At 36.5% G+C, this 18,734-nt stretch overlaps 1 protein-coding gene across 1 annotated transcript in view; it reads left to right on the forward strand.

The window, feature by feature from the left end:
- TMEM131 (transmembrane protein 131) overlaps positions 1-18,734 on the forward strand; it is a 104,563-nt gene that overhangs the window by 48,791 nt on the left and 37,038 nt on the right. The window contains exons 5-12 of the mRNA XM_054817781.1: positions 4,152-4,275; positions 5,254-5,370; positions 6,216-6,338; positions 7,057-7,137; positions 10,401-10,551; positions 10,668-10,724; positions 11,711-11,772; positions 17,064-17,172. Of these exons, the coding sequence (XP_054673756.1) occupies positions 4,152-4,275; positions 5,254-5,370; positions 6,216-6,338; positions 7,057-7,137; positions 10,401-10,551; positions 10,668-10,724; positions 11,711-11,772; positions 17,064-17,172 (824 nt within the window). The remainder of the gene's footprint in view (positions 1-4,151; positions 4,276-5,253; positions 5,371-6,215; positions 6,339-7,056; positions 7,138-10,400; positions 10,552-10,667; positions 10,725-11,710; positions 11,773-17,063; positions 17,173-18,734) is intronic.

Here is an 18,734-nt window from a genome sequence, read left to right on the forward strand (position 1 = left end):
CGCCTTTTCTCCAGGCTGAACAATCCCAACTTTCTCAGCTTGTCCTCATAGGAGAGGTGCTCCAGCCCTCCGATCAGCTTCGTGGCCCTCCTCTGGACTCGCTCCAACAGCTCCATGTCTTTCTTGTACTGGGGCCAAAGATGCTAAAAGAAAAAAATACTTTGGGGGAAATGTACTTGTTAAACTGTCAAATTCATGAGGAATTTATCTGAATCAAATATCCTGAATGAGGATATTTATCTATATTCCCAGCATTCCAAAATCTAAATGGGAAGCTTTTGGTTGACTTCAGTTCTCTCTCCAGTCTCATTAGAAAGAATAGGAGATGGAAGAGGAAGAATGTATCTGCTGAATTTGTATCCTTTGCTTTTCAGTAATAGATTTGTATCAGTTTTTGTAAATCAAGCAAGCATTTTACAGAGGTGTCTAACCTATATGCAATAAGAAAAAATGTAATTATGCTTTTAAAAGGGCATTTTCTCAATCCATATTTGCTTTGCAGTGAGTAGCTAGCAATTTTTGCAAGTTAAGTTTGAGCCTGTAAGTCAAGGACTCATCTCCCCAACTTTCTGCAGGAGCTCGTTTCCTTTGTTAAAAGAATCTACCTCTTGATCTCTAGCACAGCAATGAATTCCATTACATGGACATGCTTACAATACACTGCAGGTACTAACTCAGATTTTGGGAAATAGAATTGAGTTGCAGCCGTAAAGAATGTGCACACAGACTTCTCTACCCATTTGAACAGGCACCTCACCCTTGTTAATTACCATCTTCTCATCTAGGTTGTGATATCTGGTTTTTATCAGTGTAGATGGACCTAGCATTATGCAGGGACAAAAGTTTAGGAGCAAAATCTTACATGCTTTGACAGGTCATGTTTGCCTGAAGGTGTGTGTCTGTATCAGCTTCTTGCAATGAAAAGTGCTAGCTGTGACCTGTCCAGGAAATTCTGCTGTAAAATTTGGCAGCAGGTAACACTGTACTTGTGCAGATCATTGTGGCTTGATAATCTGCAGCCTGGAGGGCACCCCTTACGTGATTATTGCTTGGGATGTAGGTTTATTAAACGTGTCTGGTGTAGAATGCTTTACCTGGATTTTAGATGGCAGAAAAAACAAGTGAGGTTTGTCCTATTTCTGTAGATTTGGTGAACATGAAGCTTAAAGAATATAAGGAGAGCTGTATCTGACGAAAACATAATATTGAACTCATTGTTTGGTCAACAAAATAGTAAGGTAAAACATAGTCCTAGCAACAGAATTCCTTTTTAGTGACTTCTGCCTTTATCACCTGTAATACTACTGTAGTGGTTTAGTCTGGAATCAAGTTAGTGAACTGTGATGTCTGTCATGGCTGCTTCCCTAGGAGGCTTTAGCCTCTCAAATATATTGTCTTATATTCCCCTCTTTTCAGAACTGAAAAAGCATGAAGGCCTTAAAAGATTGTTAATATTTGAAACATTTCCTGGGATAACGAGTTTTACTTCCAAACTACCTTTCTGACAAGAACAGGCTGGCACTTCAGTGTTACCGGTTCATTCAACGTAGTTTTCTTGGCTTTGTGGTGTTTCACACATTATGCATCATAAAAAGTGTCACTTAACTCTGATCTTAGGTTTTCAGTACACAGCTGGTTCTCTGTAGAGACCACAGGTGATATGCTAGTCATGCCGTTTGCTCACATGTAATACAGTGTTTAAAATGTACCTCATCTTCTCTCACTTCCTACTGTTGTGCCTGATTCTTGTTTTCGGTTCTTAAGCTCCTCTTATGAAGACTGGTTGGAGTGCATTGTAATAGAACAGGAGGATGGTTTCCCCTTCATGGGGAGCTACTGAACGTGCTCTGAGGAAGAGAAGTGCCTAGAAAATGCACTGTGGCAAGCAAAAGACTTGCTACAAGGTGCTGGGAGCATGTCTTCCACTGAGGAGAGTGAGAAATTGCAGTGAGAACTAGGGAACTGACAGCCGATCCTCAGGAGAGACTGACAGAGCTTTCTTTCAGCATTGGAGGAGTTGGATTATTTCTTTCTTTCTTTTTTCTTTTTCTTTTTGGCATTGGTAGAATCAGAAAGCACTTCTTTCAGGTATGACAACTTTCTCCGAACAACAAATTCACTGCAAAATTGCTGACTGTTATAAAAGCTTGCTTATACCTTGCACAGTCACCAAGCAGATAAAATACTGCAGCTCATCTGTACTGATGTCAGTAAAGGAGTGGTTGAAGCATGGGTTCAGAATTCAGGGGGTGCTGGGTAACACCATATCGGCAGACACTTTGCTCAGTTGTGCCTTTGTGGGTGGTTTGGTGGTTGGTGTTTTGTTGTTGGGGTTTTTTTGTTGTTTGGTTTTTTTTCTGGGGTGAGTTAGAGAAGGGGAACTTTAGAGGGCTGGTGCTCATTCACATGCCTCTGGTCTGATAAACTTTTCCCTAGCAAATGGAGAACAGGTGTATAGGTTTACTGGTTACTTCCATTGATCAGTAATGTAGCAGTTACAGCAGTTAACGCAAAACATCACAGCTGATAAACCTTCTTCCTTTCTAATATCCCCATGCATACTGGCAATAGATACCGATACTTTTATGTGATGGCTTAACCTGGATGTTAGGTTTTGTATGGGTTTGAAAAGCTGAGGAGAGAAATTGTTATCTTCATTACAAGTTAAGTCAGAGAAGTTGAAATGAGATTTTTTTGACAGTGCAAGAAGGATCAAAAACAAGTGTTTGCTGATGGAGACATGAAATTAGGACTCAGCAAGCAAAGCGAAGAGATTTACAGTAGTAGAGTGCAGATATATTCTACGGTTAGTGATGATGCAGTTTATCAAAGGTTAATAATTGTGTCTTTGAATTAATATCATGGTCTTCACCATCTATCTCTTTAGCCCATGTTTCATAAGTAGGAGTCTGTTACCACAGTCACTTTGTAAATTGTGGTATAGTTTGAGACTGTCACTAAATCCTCCATTTAGTGCAACCTTTATTTTACAACAAACTTATCTTGCTCTATCTGTTGAGACACACCTTCACTCCCAAGTTGTAAAACTGTGCAACCACAATAGTGCTTATTAATTTGGCCTGTTAAAGTTAACTGAGGATGGCAGAACAACTGGCTTCTATTGGTCATCATCACTTTAGGTACTACAGATAGTAATTCCTATCAATAGTTCTGTGGTCCTTGCAATGTTTGGAGCAGGTGACAGGGAGGGAGTGCTACGTGGAATACATGTAGCCTGAAAGTTGAGAGTTAACTATTTTGAATTCCAAAATTTAATTTGTAGCAAATTGTAATCCACATGCTTTATTCATGCTTTGGTGTTGATGCTTAACACATATGTGTTAAAAGACAAGAAAAAAATTCTGAAGAGATACCAAAGTCTGGAAAATAATTGGTGAAACTAAAGCATTTATTGTCACATCAGCCATTGTAAGCAAAAAGGAACAAGCCTCAAGCTTGTATGGAATAAATTGTTAGCGTGTCTTGTTCCAGAAAAAGTGTGCTGCTGTTTAACTATTTGACTTCTGTGTTTTAAACTTCTTAAATGCTAGAATTTATCTAAGGAATTTCTTATTTTTATCCTTAAGGTATGAATTCAAATGCAATATACAAATAAAAGAGTTGTTGCTGCACATGTTTGTGTACTTAATTCTGTAGAGCATATTATAAAATAGAATACCAGAAAAATTCTGGGCTTGGATAAGACTACTTACAATCTATCAGGGAAAAAAAAAAGTGCTTAGACTTTTGTCTAGGGTGTGTTGTTTATTTTAAGTTCCTGTCTGCAACCTTTCTTAAGATAATTTTTTAGAGGTTCTAGCACAGGAATAGAAAATTTTGCCACTTTTGATTCTGAAATAAAAACCTGAAAAATAGAATTTTCTTCTGGATAGGTGTCATTTTAGAGGATGATACAATGTTAGGTAAGCCTTCAGGAAAAGTGATCAATAAAATAATGGAAAAGATGTTTACTATGTAATTCTTCAAGGTAGAATTTATATATGTTACTTGAAAAAAAACACATTTAATGCAAAGTTCTATTGTCAATGTTCATCACTGTTATGTTCCTGTCTGGTTTAATGGAACAAAGCCCAATGCTCTATTTTCTAGAATTCTAACACTTTAAAAATATTCTCTCTCTCTTTTGACAGGCCAGTTGGAATGCCAAAAATGGAAAAAGTTTACCTACATAACCCTAGCTCAGAAGAAACAATTACATTAGTATCAATATCTGCTACAACATCACATTTTCATGCATCATTTTTTCAAAATAGGGTAAGTTCGGCTTTCTCAAAATGAGCTTTTCCTTCCCCCTTCCCAGCCTGAATGGGAGCTTGATTTCCCTTCCTTCTTTAAATGAACTACTTACTGCAATAATTACATACCTAAAAATATTAAGATACTGCAGTTTGTGATCTCATATCAGTTACCAAGCAAATTTGAACTGAGCACAGGAACACACAGAAACCCTACTAGAAGAGGAGGAATAAAATATTGCATAGGAGTTCTGACTACGTTGGAGGTGTATACTGTAACTGATGGTTTAACAGCAGATCTCCTTTGTTGCTGAAGTGACTAAGTGTACATTGCCTTAGAGCACATAATGGAACAAGCTGTTCTTGTACTTTTTTCTGAAAATTGTAAGTTCAGAGGAGTGACGTTAGTGTGAAGCAGCTACTCCATTGCGCTTACAACCACTGCAATCCTGTTACAAGAACTAGCAAGTTAAAGAGCATGGTGTCAGCAGGGTTAACTCTTAACCACATTATTGTCAGATACAGTCCTCTAGTTTCAGTTTTGTCTGCAGGACCTGTGGTTTAGCAGGGGCTGTGTAAACAGTAAAAAAATTCACAGAAGCTGTCTATAAGCAACCTTTCTCACTTCTGGAAGTCTTGTAGTAATTGCCTTTCCCCAATGTTCTGTAGACTGTCAGTCCAAAATATTTCTGTGATAAGCTGAACGCTTAAGTTCAGAATTCAACATTAAAAAAATCAATTAAATATGCTCCTGCACTAGATCATAGTTGTAAAATATTGGTATTTTTATTATTTTGTAATACATTTTTATTTGTCTAAAACTTTACCTTTTTTTTTTTTTTTTTTAAATCTGCAGTAGACTTTCTAACTTCAGTTTTCCATAAAGAACACACAGAGATCTTCCGTAGCACAAAAACTGTTGTTCATCTGCAGGGTGGAATGTCTTCAGTAAACAGTTTTGCTTATTCCTCTGCTTACTTGCTTTTATATTTTACAGAAAATTCTTCCAGGAGGAAACACGTCCTTTGATGTAGTTTTCCTCGCAAGAGTAGTGGGAAACGTAGAGAACACTTTATTTATTAACACTTCTAATCATGGGGTATTTACTTATCAGGTAAGAGAATTACACTCATTCAGGAAAAGTTGTGAAGTGTGAATCAACCAGAGCAGTATCTATGATGGCATGCTTAACCATCCAAGGATATTTGCACAATAGTGGGAGGGTTTTTTATCAGCCCAGTTGAAGAAGTTTCCATCCCTGCTGCTTGTTGTAACACAGAGGTATACCATTATAAATATCTGTAGGGCAGTACTGTAAGCCAGATTGATGAAATTATGTAGGGTTTAAAATCCTCCCAACAACTTTTGTATGTGTGTTACTTTAGTGGCTCATTGCAGTGACCTAGCTGATTCTTTAGCTCTGTACTTATCTGATCCAGTAACAAGACAATGTTATTCATTAAGCTGGCAAAAAAATTACTCAAGATTCAGAAAGATAAACAAGTGAGATGAAAGAGTCTGAAAAGTGAGAGAAACCCTCTGGTTGAAAGAATATGACTCTTACTGTGGCAATGTTTTGAAAACAAGAACAAAAATGCTTCCCATGTAGATAGTCTGTTCCATAATAATATGATTAAAGGATATTTCACATCTTTTTAAACTTTAGCTGGTATCTAATGTTTCAGAGTATCAGAAAAAAAGATGGTATTTTGACTTCCTGTGCTCTAAATATATCGGTGTGTAAGTAGTAGCTATGAGAAATGCCCTTTACCTGCAAACTAAACCAGTTTCTTATTTTAGTGCTTTAGGATGATACTGATTTTAAATGATGGGTTAGTAATCTACCAAGTACTCTTTTTGATGAATTTTATAGTATACTTCTAAAATTTGTGCATGTATGTTAGGCTCTGCAACAGTTACATACAGCTACTTAAGCTTGTTTTTCTTTTTCTGAACCAGGTGTTTGGCATTGGAGTACCAAACCCCTATCGATTGCGCCCATTTATTGGGGCACGAGTTCCTGTAAATAGCAGTTTTTCTCCTATAATAAATATACATAACCCTCACAGTGAACCTTTGCAGGTGAGCCTAAGAGAAAACCATTAAATGCTCATCTATGTTTATGATCTTAAACTGAAATTTTGTTTGTTTTGGTACTTCTTAAAATTCTGTTTGAACTTTAAAGCTATTTGAGACCAAATCTTTCATATTATACAAATGTTTTTTTGTTTAAATGCAAATCAGTTGTTCTAGACATTTTAGATTATGCTCACAGATCTCTTAATTTGCTAAATTGAGGTTTTACTGTGAAATTTCTCTTTTAGAAATGGTCATAATTACTGCAAAATAAAGAATTAAACTTCATTGGTGATTAAGAAAAATACTGAAGCAAGCAAAGTAACATAGATCTTGTGCTTTTAATCCAGGCATGCCTCTTAGCTTCCTTCTGTGTGTTTTGCACAGCATAAGGTGTCTTTACGGTATACCCTAGTATGTAACGTTGGCAAGCATTCTTCTGTTGAGGCAGGATTGATGTCTGTACCTAACCAAAAAAGTAAATGAATAGGCCACTGATAAACATGATCTGATTCTGTTGAGTGATCCACAAACTGTGAAATGCTACAGAAAGCACATAAAGTGTAGCACTAGCAAATGGCTATATCATCATTAAAAGAAAATTTATAAGATACTCCAGTGGTCAAATAGTTGCTAACCCATGCCATTGCACATTATAATACCTGATGACTAAAACTGGATCCCTCAAGTTGAGTACTCAACATTTTCCTGTTACCCACCTCAGGTGGTAGAAATGTATTCCAGTGGAGGTGATCTCCATTTAGAGCTTCCAACAGGTCAGCAAGGAGGGACAAGGAAGCTATGGGTGAGTAGTCATGTCTTGTAACATTCGTTGTGCTTGTTTGGGGAGGCTTTATTTTGATATGATTTTAGGTTTTGGGGGGGTTTTATCAGCTTTGTTTCTTGTCATGTAATCACTAAAAATAACCCATAAAAATGAAATAACAGGGTCTGTTAGTTGTATGGTAATAGGAATTGAAGGAAAGGTTTAATTAAAAGAAGCCATCTCTATTGAGTGGTGCTTTTTTGAATGAGAGGAATAAGATGATTGCTAGTAGAATAAATTACACCTACCTAAGCATTCAGGACAATGTGGTCCTGATGGCCTGTAGCTGCATCTAACCCACAGGAAAAATATACACTTTTTTTTTCAACTGAAAAAGTCCTTCCTATAGATCACTATGAATGCATAAATGGGTTGAAAAAAGCAGATGAACAAACGTAGGGAAGAAGAATCTATTAAGGACTACTAAATAAAACAGCAGTGTGTCTAGCTGCAATAAATCCCTGGATCATGAGTCAAGAGTGGCTGGAAACTGTTCTGGAAAATATTCCTATAAGCATGCCCTGCAGTTACTCTTTACTCTTCGTGTCTGCTGCTGGAGACAGGGTAGGGGGTTGGATGGACTCAGGCACTGGCCCATTAAATCTGTTTTGTTGTGTTCTTCACTTAAAGATATCAGTATGTGTTACTTCAAAACTACATTAAGTGAAATAAATTTTAGAAACATCCTGAAGGTGAAGTATTGGCTCTGTGCTGTATATCACACTGTTGGTAATGTCTGACTAGATACAGAACCTATTTTCCTCTTTAATTAGGATTATTCCTTTTGTTGATGACTGGTTTTTGTCTGGGAGAGACTTTAAAGTCATTGGGCTCCAAAACTTGTCTCTTGCTCAAGTGTATCATTACAGTCACTGACAGTTACATCTGTTGTAATAAGTAAAGCCAGGATATTTCCAAGTGAGCTAAGAAGGAATATCACAAAACTTAATTCCTGGCTTTTCTGGAACAAGTCCATGAGAATGGCGGTATCTTAGTTTTAGATACAAAAGTTGCAAACAATTGAGTATGAATACAGATCACAAGCATTTTAAAAAATGCAGTAGAAAGAGTAAACAGATGCTGAGGGTTAGATGTAAACATTAAAATGGATTTTAAAAAACGAAGGTCCTAATGTTTTGACACTGGGTTAGTCAAATGACATTGCTTCTAAAGATAGCCCCTTCCTTGTTGTCAAAAGAACTCCAGGGGAACGTTGAATTCTGTAGTCATTAGTAGGTATGTAACAAACGTGTTGGGGCCACAAACAGAAGAATGGATTTTTAAATGTCTGGTTTATTTCTAGTTCTGTTTCTTGAGCATGTAGCTTTTCAGCTTCTCTAGGCCAGGTTGCCAAAGTGATGATGACATGCACATGAAAGCTTGCAGTGTATTGCACAGCTACTTGCTCACTTCCCCTTGTCCCTGAGGTGGGATGGGGAGGAGAATCAGAAGAAAAAGGTAAAACTCGTGGGTTGGGATAAGGACAGTTTACTGGGACAGCAAAGGAAGAGGAAAATAACAGCAACAGTACTTATACGTTCAAAAGATCATACTTTATATGATCTTTTGATCATATAAAGCGGGTGATACACAATGTAATTTGTTCACCACCTGGAGCCTGATTCCCAGCAGCAGTGACTTCTCCCCAGCCAGCTGTCTTTATATACTGAGCGTGACATCGTGTGGTATGGAATACCCCTTTGGCTAGTTTGAGTCAGCTGTCCCGGCTGCGTCCTCTCCCAGCTTCTTGTGAAAATTAACTATCTCAGCCAAAAACCAGAACAATGGCATGGAAAGGCTTTTAGGTTAATACTAGTCTTGTTTTTCATATCAACCATTGCTATTTCAAAACAATAAGGCAACTAGAAGAAATTAAACCAGTAGGAGGAAACACCCAGATGTATCATTGTGTTGGCTATGTCAAGAGCTGCACTGCAGTTAGAAAAAGCTGAAAGTAGAAGAAATTATTTGAAATATGATGATACTTTGACATATGGATGTACATCGTTGTCTAAAATTGTTTTGATGCTAAATGCTTGAATGATTGAATGAAGCAGTCTGCATATGCAGGAGTATTTTTGTAATCACTATTCAAAGTTACTTCAGGGATCTGACAAACCTTGGATCCCTGGTTACACGAACGAAGAATCAAATCACATCCTTTGAAATGTTAATGAACGGCTGCATTATGTTAGGTCTGTGAATAAGTGCAAAAACAGAACCTGAAAGCTTCTTAGTTTAGGGACTCACCAAGTAGTAGCAGTTGAAACTAGTTACTTAGGTATTCAACAGGTTTCAAAGAGTACGTCTACAGTCATTGCGCCGTGAAAATTGACCCCCAGAGTGGATTGGTGTGAGTTTGTACTACAGAAAGCACAGAAGAGATGTATAAGACAATCAGCAGCTATATGGATTGCGTCCTATCCAGTTTCCTTCATCAAAAACACAAAGAAGCTGTCAACTGAAACAGCATCAATTGATGCAAGGACTACTCATCAAAAATTCCTACTTTGTCATGTTTGTTTACATTTAAAGTGGAAGAAGCTCCAAATTTCAAATCAAGGTTTTTATCTTCTGTAATGTGATGGGGAAGAATATGCAATGTTAGTATTTCAACTATGGTTCAGAAGCTAATCTTGTGCTGCAGCTGTATCCAGCAAATATAGAAAGAATTGTCTTTTAAACCCTGAATGCAGATTGGAACTGATGGAACAGGCTTGGTACGGAAACTAAAGCACATTTTGACTTTTTGCTGTAAATTGTTTGGTGACTAGTAGACCTGCAGCTCCACAAGCTTCTGGCTACTTGCAGTTCTGCACTACTTCAATTTCTGTTTAGCACTGAAACTGTATGCCTTGTGTCTGCTTTGGAGAAAAAACAATTAGAATATGCAAAACCACTATTTGATGTTACTGCGCTCAATAATATTTTTATGAATAGATTTTGTTTATTGGTAGAATCTGTCAATTTAGTCTACTGTCTTTTTACCACAATTTTAATACATAAAACTTAATCAAATGGGACGTGAAAGTGTTCTTGCATATACCTATTTTTAATCAGTGTCAGATGTTTACAACTATCCTTGCTAAATGTAATGGTAATTTCAATAACATGCAGCCTATATCTTACTGCTACTGCAGCTTTTTAATACAATTGTACTGAGTGCTTCTGTTTTAATTTTTTTGTGTGGCAGCTTTTTTTGTAATTACTGCACTCTTAGATGTGCTTTGATTATTTATCAGGAAATACCTCCCTATGAAACAAAAGGAGTGATGAGAGCCAGCTTTTCTTCAAGAGAAGCAGATAATCATACAGCCTTCATTAGAATAAAAACAAATGCCTCAGACAACGCAGAATTTATCATTCTCCCTGTTGAAGTAGAAGTTACAACAGGTTTGTAGAAAAGTGGTTTGTTGTTGTGGGTTTTGGGGTTTTTATTTTAAGTTATTCAGCTTAATTAACTTTTTAGTATAATAAGAAAATGGTAACTTTTCTTTCTTTTCTTAAAGCACCAGGAATCTATTCATCAACAGAAATGCTAGATTTTGGTACACTACGAACACAAGGTAAATGATACTTCAGGTCTCAAAGTATTTATATAAGGAGTAAGGTGGGGAGGGGAAAGCCTGCTTATCTTTGTACTATTCAGACTTGCTTGTGGAATGATGCTTTTTAAAAGCCAGAGTTTCAAAAGCAGGATAACAGTGTGTTACAACAGTGCACAAATGTATTCACCTGCAAGTATCCTTGAGAGGTGTACAAGCAAACAGTAGTTTGCACATCCAGTTATAAGTCTAGTAATAAAATTAGTCTTACACTAATATGCTTTCTAGTTGCGTGTGGCTTAGTCTGAAAACCATTGTCAATTTACTTAATTTGTGAACTGTGTTTTGAAAGATTGCTTTAGATCTGCGTAAGTTTTAATAATTTTCAGACACAGGGAATAGCGAAAGTGTGCAAACTTAATCAAATTTGTTACTTATGATGTTTTTGTTTGAAGTGTCACTTAAACATTTGTGCCTAACATTTTACATTTTAAATTAATATTGTTGAGTGAAATAAAAAAAATTAATGTACATATGGCAAAAAGTAGTAAAACCGAAGGTATCTTTTGAAACTGTAAAAGGGACTCATTACTGAAGAAAAACAGTATATATCTTCTTTCAACTAAAACAAGGTAGCTTCTGAAGTACTTTTCTTTGCAATTTAACATGTAAATATTTTTAAATAAGATTAGTTTCTGCTGAATATTGGTGCATCTGGCAAAATCATTCCTTGTAGTGTTTTTAGTCTGTTCATTTCTTAATGTGTTAGAAATATGAGTGGCTAGCTGAAGCATGTAATACCTACTAATACACAAAAATGCAGTTTTTAAGTGTGTCAGGTTCTTGGGACTAGGTATTTTGACTGGCTGTACTGTCATGTTAATCTAACTTTTTAACACTGAAGAAAAGTGGATTTATATGAGAAACCAGCTAGTGCAGATGACTTTGTATAAGGTTCTTATGTTAAAATAGCCTAATAGCCAGGTGTGTTTTTTGTTCTTTAACAGATCTGCCAAAAATTTTAAATCTGCATTTATTAAATTCAGGAACAAAAGATGTGCCAATTACAGTAAGTTTTATTTCCTTTCAATTTGAAACTTTCTACTTGGATTTACTTTCTCTCATAAAAATCGGTCATTCACAGGTTCACCATGTAGTGTACAGAATTAGAAGCTAGGTGATGTGTGACTGAAAACGTCACTTAATAGGAAGACAAATAATCTATATGCATGGTAAAATTAATTTGCTTCATAGCCTTCTTTGAATGGCTGTTTCGGCATTTATAGGCTCTGCCTGCAATATCTGAGCCTCTGGAAGCTTTTATACTTGAGAACAGTGACTCCTGTTCCGTGAATGAGAGATTAATGCAGTCTGTGGGATTCTTTGTCCTCATCACACACTCTGTGATAGTGTATAAAGTGGTTGCCCAACATAATCTTTTAAGATGAGCAAAGAGTTGCTTTCAAGAGCAGACTGTAAAATGACCCTTGTTTTCTCACTTATCTGCTTTGTAGCTTGAAATATGAAAAAAGCCCACAAACACTCTGGAGCCCTTTCCAGTGAGATCACTGCAGCTGCACATAAAGTGCAGCCAGCTTCAGAATTCTAGGATTTGGATTTTCTGCTTTCTATTTTTATTACACAATTTTGGCTCTAGTCTGGTAGTCCGTCTACTCATTCATACCTTTTTCCTCTGTAATTTTTCTCATTGCCCACTATTTTTCTTACTTTTTCCTTCTCCCCTTCCTGTCTTCCTTGTTTTCCAGATTTAGTTGTATAGCTAGCTATACTTTGTCCCAGTGCACTTCAAAAAGTGTTAAAGTGTTGAAAAGAAACCAGAGGAGCCAGAAGAGCGACTGAAGGATTGGCAAAGGTTTCTTACTGAGCTCTTGGAGAGCATTTCTGTGTTTTTGAAGCTTATAGCTGTAACTGTAGGGAATAGTATTTTAATAGTAGAGGTCTAACAAAAACTTAAAAGAAAATACTGGAAACTGAGGCTAGATGAATTTAAACTAGAAACAGGATGCATTTTTAGTAACAACGATAACTTTCCACTGTGATAATAGTCCATTGCAATGCTTGCTAAGTTGTTGACAAATAATTTTCAAGTCGAGAGAAACTCACAGTATAGTGCAAACAGAATTTAATTCATCAAAGTCCTAATGCTTATTGCATTAATGAGGTCAGATGATCCTATAAGGTCTCTCGTGGCCTTGTAAGCTATGAACCAGCTTCCATGGAGGGTTTTTATTTAAAAAAAGGCCTGTATATGATTTTTTTACAATCAGAGGGTTGGTAAATTTATTAAATTATTTTTCTAGCTATGTCTGCTATCTTTATATAATGTCCATCATCTTAGATTTGTCAGGTTTTTGGTATAGGGACAGTTTTTGTGGGTTTTTTAATTTTTTTTAAAAGTGTGTAATATACTTCCTGAGTACAATCCAAAGAACCATATATTCAAACCATCAGTATCACTTTTAGTATCTGATAGCGTAGTACCTAATTCATACTCCTCCATTAAAAAAAAAAACCTAGCCTTTTTTTCTAAGCTATGGTCTTTTTGGACCATAGACTATAGACCATAGACTGCAGTCTAATGGAAGGGTATTATCTGATAACCATTATACATGTCATGACAGAACTTTTCCAGATGAATTATTCTTTTACAGTATATCAAAGCAGTAAATTTGGTGGCCTTAAAGCTTTTAGGACTCACTTTTGCAATGCTAAAGTTACCATATAGGTCCAGATATGATGTATTTTTCAGTGTGTCACATATGGCACATCAAGTCAGTTGTTCTTCTCATTAAGACACAGCTTAGTTGTGAAGTTTGTAACCTTTCTAGCATTTGAAGCGCCATGTGAATTTCTGCTGCTATGCCAATCAAGGAATTTCAAAGTGGTAAGCGAGAGTAAAGAATTTTTGAAAGGAACCTGGTGAATAGCTTACTTCTAGGAAAGCTTGAGAAATGGATTTCTGACCCTTTAGAACTAGGGTTTAAAAGCAGTGAGACAGAGCTCTGTGACAAATTTTGTCTTAATGTCAGAAGAAAAGGCCAAGGCTATATTTAGCATATATTTAAGCTGGGCACTGGAGGAACTAAATATCTTCAGGTCATCTGTGTATGAGAGACCGCTAATACTGTTGCCAGAGTTGTAGCTGTTCTACCTTTAAGTACTTAGTCATGCTGTGGTCCAACAAATTGGTTGAGAAAAATAAGGGCGAGTCACTTTTGACTTCTAACGCTCTTTATAAAAACTTCCTTAATTACATTTTGTGGGGTTTTCTCCACTTTTAGGGAGAATTGTGTTTATTTCATGACTGGATGAACTGTTGTCATGCTGCAAAAATTAAGCCACACTGTCAAAAATCTAGTAAATGTAGATTGTTAAACACTTTCTTTTATCCCTTCTCTAGAATGAACATTTTGTGTTTCTTTAATGCAGTTTAAGCCCATTTGATTGCTAAAAGCAAAGGCACACTTTAAAATTTGAGCTCCTGATCATGTTTGATGCATGAAGAACCAGGAATTTCAGGACAGCCATATATTAAAGCTGAGTTCTATCAGTTTGAAAACAAAAGGGTTTGTATAAGAAAGTACTTACTTCTGTCACAATTCACATACTTTAGGGTATATTTTTTTTCTCTTATCAACCTGCGAGAAGTAGTTTACTTCCGCGTTATGTTTTCAGTCTGCACATTTGAGTGCACACATCTCAAAGTTATCAAGGGAAAGTTACCTTAAAGGATTAGTATCTAGTAGTAGTTTATTCCATGGCTGTTCTGGATGGTGCTTAATGGTGAAAGTGAACTTCTGTTCGGTGTGTCCCTGTTATAAGCTGAAGGGCAAGTTAGTACTGACAAAATAATTGTGTCTGTAAAAGTGAATAAAACAGTACAGAGGTGGTTTTGACAATAATGGAACCAGCCTTAGTCTGCTGCCTGTAGCCACTGGGCTTTTTCTTCTTGCAGCAGGGTAGCCATGCCTTTACTATCTGTAAGCAAAAGTCTACTGCCCGCTCAGTCTTTAGAGCGATATGCTAGGTGGGTAAGATAAAACTATGTTCGGGAGCCTGCTGACAGGTAAACAGTATGGATCAACATGTGCCAGTGTTTCAACCCGTACTCTTTAGTTTACTAGAATAAGTGTAGTCTGAGAGTCCTTAAACCTTAGAAGTCTTTCCCAATAACTGCTGCAATAGCACAAAGCTTTCTCTCCACTCTGTGTTCTCTAGAACATCTAAGTTCCTCATTTTCTGCTTTTATGCTAAATATTGAATGTATCTTCATACAGCAGGGTCAGGAATCCTGACTGGGGCACTCCATGGGAGAGCGATGTGTAACTGAAGCACATCTATTTCAAATTCTTCTTTCCCACAGAAGTTGATGTTAGATTTTCCGAGAAAATTGGTGGTAGATTCTTGATGGAACTTGTTTTGCATGTATTCACACAACCTGTCCGTATTTGATGATTCTTAAGGCACATCTCAGGACAAGTTTTGCTCAAGCTTTGTTTGAAATAGGTTAAAACTTGAGGAAAGTGAAATTGAAAGGATTCTTAAGGATGTTTGTTTTTCCTTTAGTTGTATTAATTCTGTATTTCCTTTTGTAGCATGTAATCAAGCAACAAACAAGAAATGTGCATGATACAGTTAAGAAATTTTCAACAAAACAGTGCTAAATTCCTTCCTTAACTAAATTCATTAGCTGTAGACATTTTGAGTAAATATATCTAGGTTTGTTACACTTGTGGTTAAAGGGATGCACCTCTGAAACCTGCCATTTTTCTGGCAACAGCCTGTCCTTTTGAATATTTCTGATTTCATTTACTAAATGAAATCAGCATAATTTCAAACTTCAATAATTAAAAAACAGCCTTTTGCATGAAAAGAGCTAGTAGAAATGGTTATCCTTTCTGCCATGCAGAAGTTGTGAATTTGATTACAGCTTTGGTTTTGTCTGCTTTAAGAGTTTTTTGTTGTTTGTGGTTTTTTTTTTTAAAAAAAAGACACCTCAAGATGTCAGTTTTATAGAATGGATTTAATTAGAAGAAAATTGTGATAATTATGAATTGACTCATTGAGAGAAATAGCAAATATCTGCACCATGTGTATGCAGATGGTTGACAAAGGTTAGGACTATGAATCCAAAATGCAAAACTTCTAGATGAGTTAACAGAGATTATTCATTAGCTGCAGGAGCAGTGCTGCTTGTTTCCTCTAAGGATCACGTAGTCTGCAGAACTTAGTTGTGTATGCACAATTTTATGGCTTTAATTTACAATCAAGGACAGCTTAGCTTGGAAGAACTGTAGCTGATTTGTACCACTAGCTGTCTGCCTTGCTCCTCTCTGACCAAGAAAGGCTCAGCTGCTTATGAAGCAGGTGCTAAACCTCTGCAGCTCAGCATAAGGTAAACCAGCACTCATTTCAGTTTCCTTAATACAGCATCCTGTAATTTGCAGTAGCTTAACAGCTGCTACATGAGCAGCTGAGCTGTTCTTACAGCAGGAGAAGACAGCTGCGGGGGGAGGAATCATGGCAGCCACCCTAATTTTAAGCAAAACAAGAAAAAGAGCATTTAAACACTCCATGCCCAGTTTCCCTCCATGGAATCTAAATAAAGAGTTTGCTAGCAATCTTTATAGAAGTCTTCAGATGTTGACGTAGAGTCCATAATCCTGCTGCGTAGCAATGAGTATCTCTACAAATCAGCTCTGGCTAATAACAAACACATTTGCTATTCCATGAATGCCCAATTTACATTTTCATTTAGTTTAAAACAGTAATCTTCCAATATAAAAGGTGATCTTGTAAAATATTGGTATAGAATGAGTGTCATCTCAGATTTACAAAACCATTCTCTATACAGTTGTTGTTTTTTTTTTTTTTTTTTCCTGTGGCAGCTCTGTGGACTTAGCATGGGATCAGAGACAAGGTAGATGCCTGTATCATCATCAGTAATTGCACAAGTCAGTTAACAGCTTTGTTAATGACTGCACTAGAAACAAATAGTTTAGCTATTGTAACCCTGCAGCATTAAGAATAAAAAATAAATCTTAATTTCAATGCAGCTTGTTTTCTGTTTTATTAACATGTTTCTGGCCATACTGTCACTTCATCCAACATTCCCAAGCAGAACTCTTTATTGCCCACTTTCCTGCATACTGAGTCATTTGCAGGACCTGAAAAAAATTTTGAAACCTCTTATAATGCTGCTTTGTTATAGGAAAGATGGACCTGTAAGGCCTCAGCCAAAACTAGTTGCAGTTCTATCGCTTTGAAGGATACATGAAGGCTGCACAGTGTGTCAATAATGATAAATTTATGGGTGCTTCATATTTTGATTGTTTGCAGAGTGTTAGACCTACACCACAGAACGAAGCTATAACAGTACATTTCAAGCCAGTTACGTTAAAAGCCTCTGAAAGTAAATATACCAAAGTTGCAAGTATTAGCTTTGATGGTAAGTAGTGCTCCTCTCTTCTTGGAACTTGTCAAGTGCTTCTTAAAACTTGCTGAAACTTCATGAATCATTTTCACTCTCTTAACAAAATGTTATTGGTAATTTTGAGAAAGAAATGGAATTTTCCTACCTGGAAAAGGCTTACAGTTCTTCTAACTTCAGTTATTTCTGAAGGGATTGTCTCTGATCATAATCAGCGAGTAACTTAGACTGGTAAGTACTGGTGAGAAGAGAAGGAATTCTTAATTATTCTATGAAACATAAGCAGTGTTCTTATGTTAAGGCACTGATTTTATATTTTAAAAGTATTGTTAGTCCAAATAGGCATTGTTTTTTGAGAAATCCTGACAAACCAGGACATGTTCCTCACAGTAATGTGTATTAGAAGGGAGTATATCCCTTGGATTGCCCTTTGATCCTTCCAAAGCTTAAAAAAGAATCAAAAATCTTTTTTCTAAAAAAAAAATTGCTTTTTATGTTGGGATGCCCATGGAAATAGGGCTCTGACATGCTCTTGAGAACCTTACTGTGAACGTTGGCTTATTTTATTTTGCTATATTGAATTCATATTAAAGAAAAAGTGAGATGAAGGTGGAAAAAACCTTTTACTGGTACCTTTCCTACAAAGATACGTTATGTATGCTGATACTGACTTTCATTTTTATCTTTATGAAAGAAGTGTTGGGTCATTTTCTTCCTACGTAGTGTGACTGTAAATACTATGCTGACATTTTGTAGAAAGGCACCTCCATTTTTATAGATATTTTAAAGAACGATCAGAATGCTGTTGACCTACTCAGGTATTACTGTTTTAAGGTACTAGTTGGTGCTGTAAGTTTTTCTGCCCGGATTGCTTGAAAATGGAAGTTTATAGATGAAAAGTTTTTCATTTCAGGTAGACATAATTTTAGGAGTTGTATGGATAGAGAGGAGAGGATTGGTTTTTGTTATTGTTATTTATTGATTAGCACTTTAGATATTTAGTAGCTTATGGTTTGTAAGATGAGTGAAATATATTTTAACCTATAAATAAATTCTGAAATAGTTGAACTCTGTCAACCTGAGGTGGTAATATGTTCAGATTTTGAAGCTGGAGGGAATTGTTATATGAGCACCTGCTGACTAACATATGGTAGATTTTGGAAGGAATGGTAGTTGGGGAAAAATACCCAGTCAACCTGCTTAATGTGTTTAAGGGATTGACTTGGTGAAGCAGCCAGCCCTAAATATTTGCTATTTCAGCTATCCTAATACATGCAGGGGCTTTAGGGGCTGGTGGTTTCTCCTAATGTTCGAATCCCTTGACTTTTCTGGTGATATTGCTACCAGGCTAACGTTGCTTGTTCTGTGATCTTGGAGCACAGACCCGTGAGCATCATTCTTGGTGCCTTTGTAGTTTGGGTTCTTACATGGTTTCTGATTCTATTTCTGTAAAGTTTCGGATTTCTTTGATTTCTTCATTATTAAAAAGTTGCTGTGTTCCTAGCCCAAAGTCCTGCTTGACTGGTAGTTCCAAGTGAGGAGCCCAGCCATCTCAAGTTTCTGTTCTGTTACTGGAGGGA

The sequence above is a fragment of the Grus americana genome, chromosome 1, assembly GCF_028858705.1.
Source record: "Grus americana isolate bGruAme1 chromosome 1, bGruAme1.mat, whole genome shotgun sequence".
NCBI lineage: Eukaryota > Metazoa > Chordata > Aves > Gruiformes > Gruidae > Grus > Grus americana.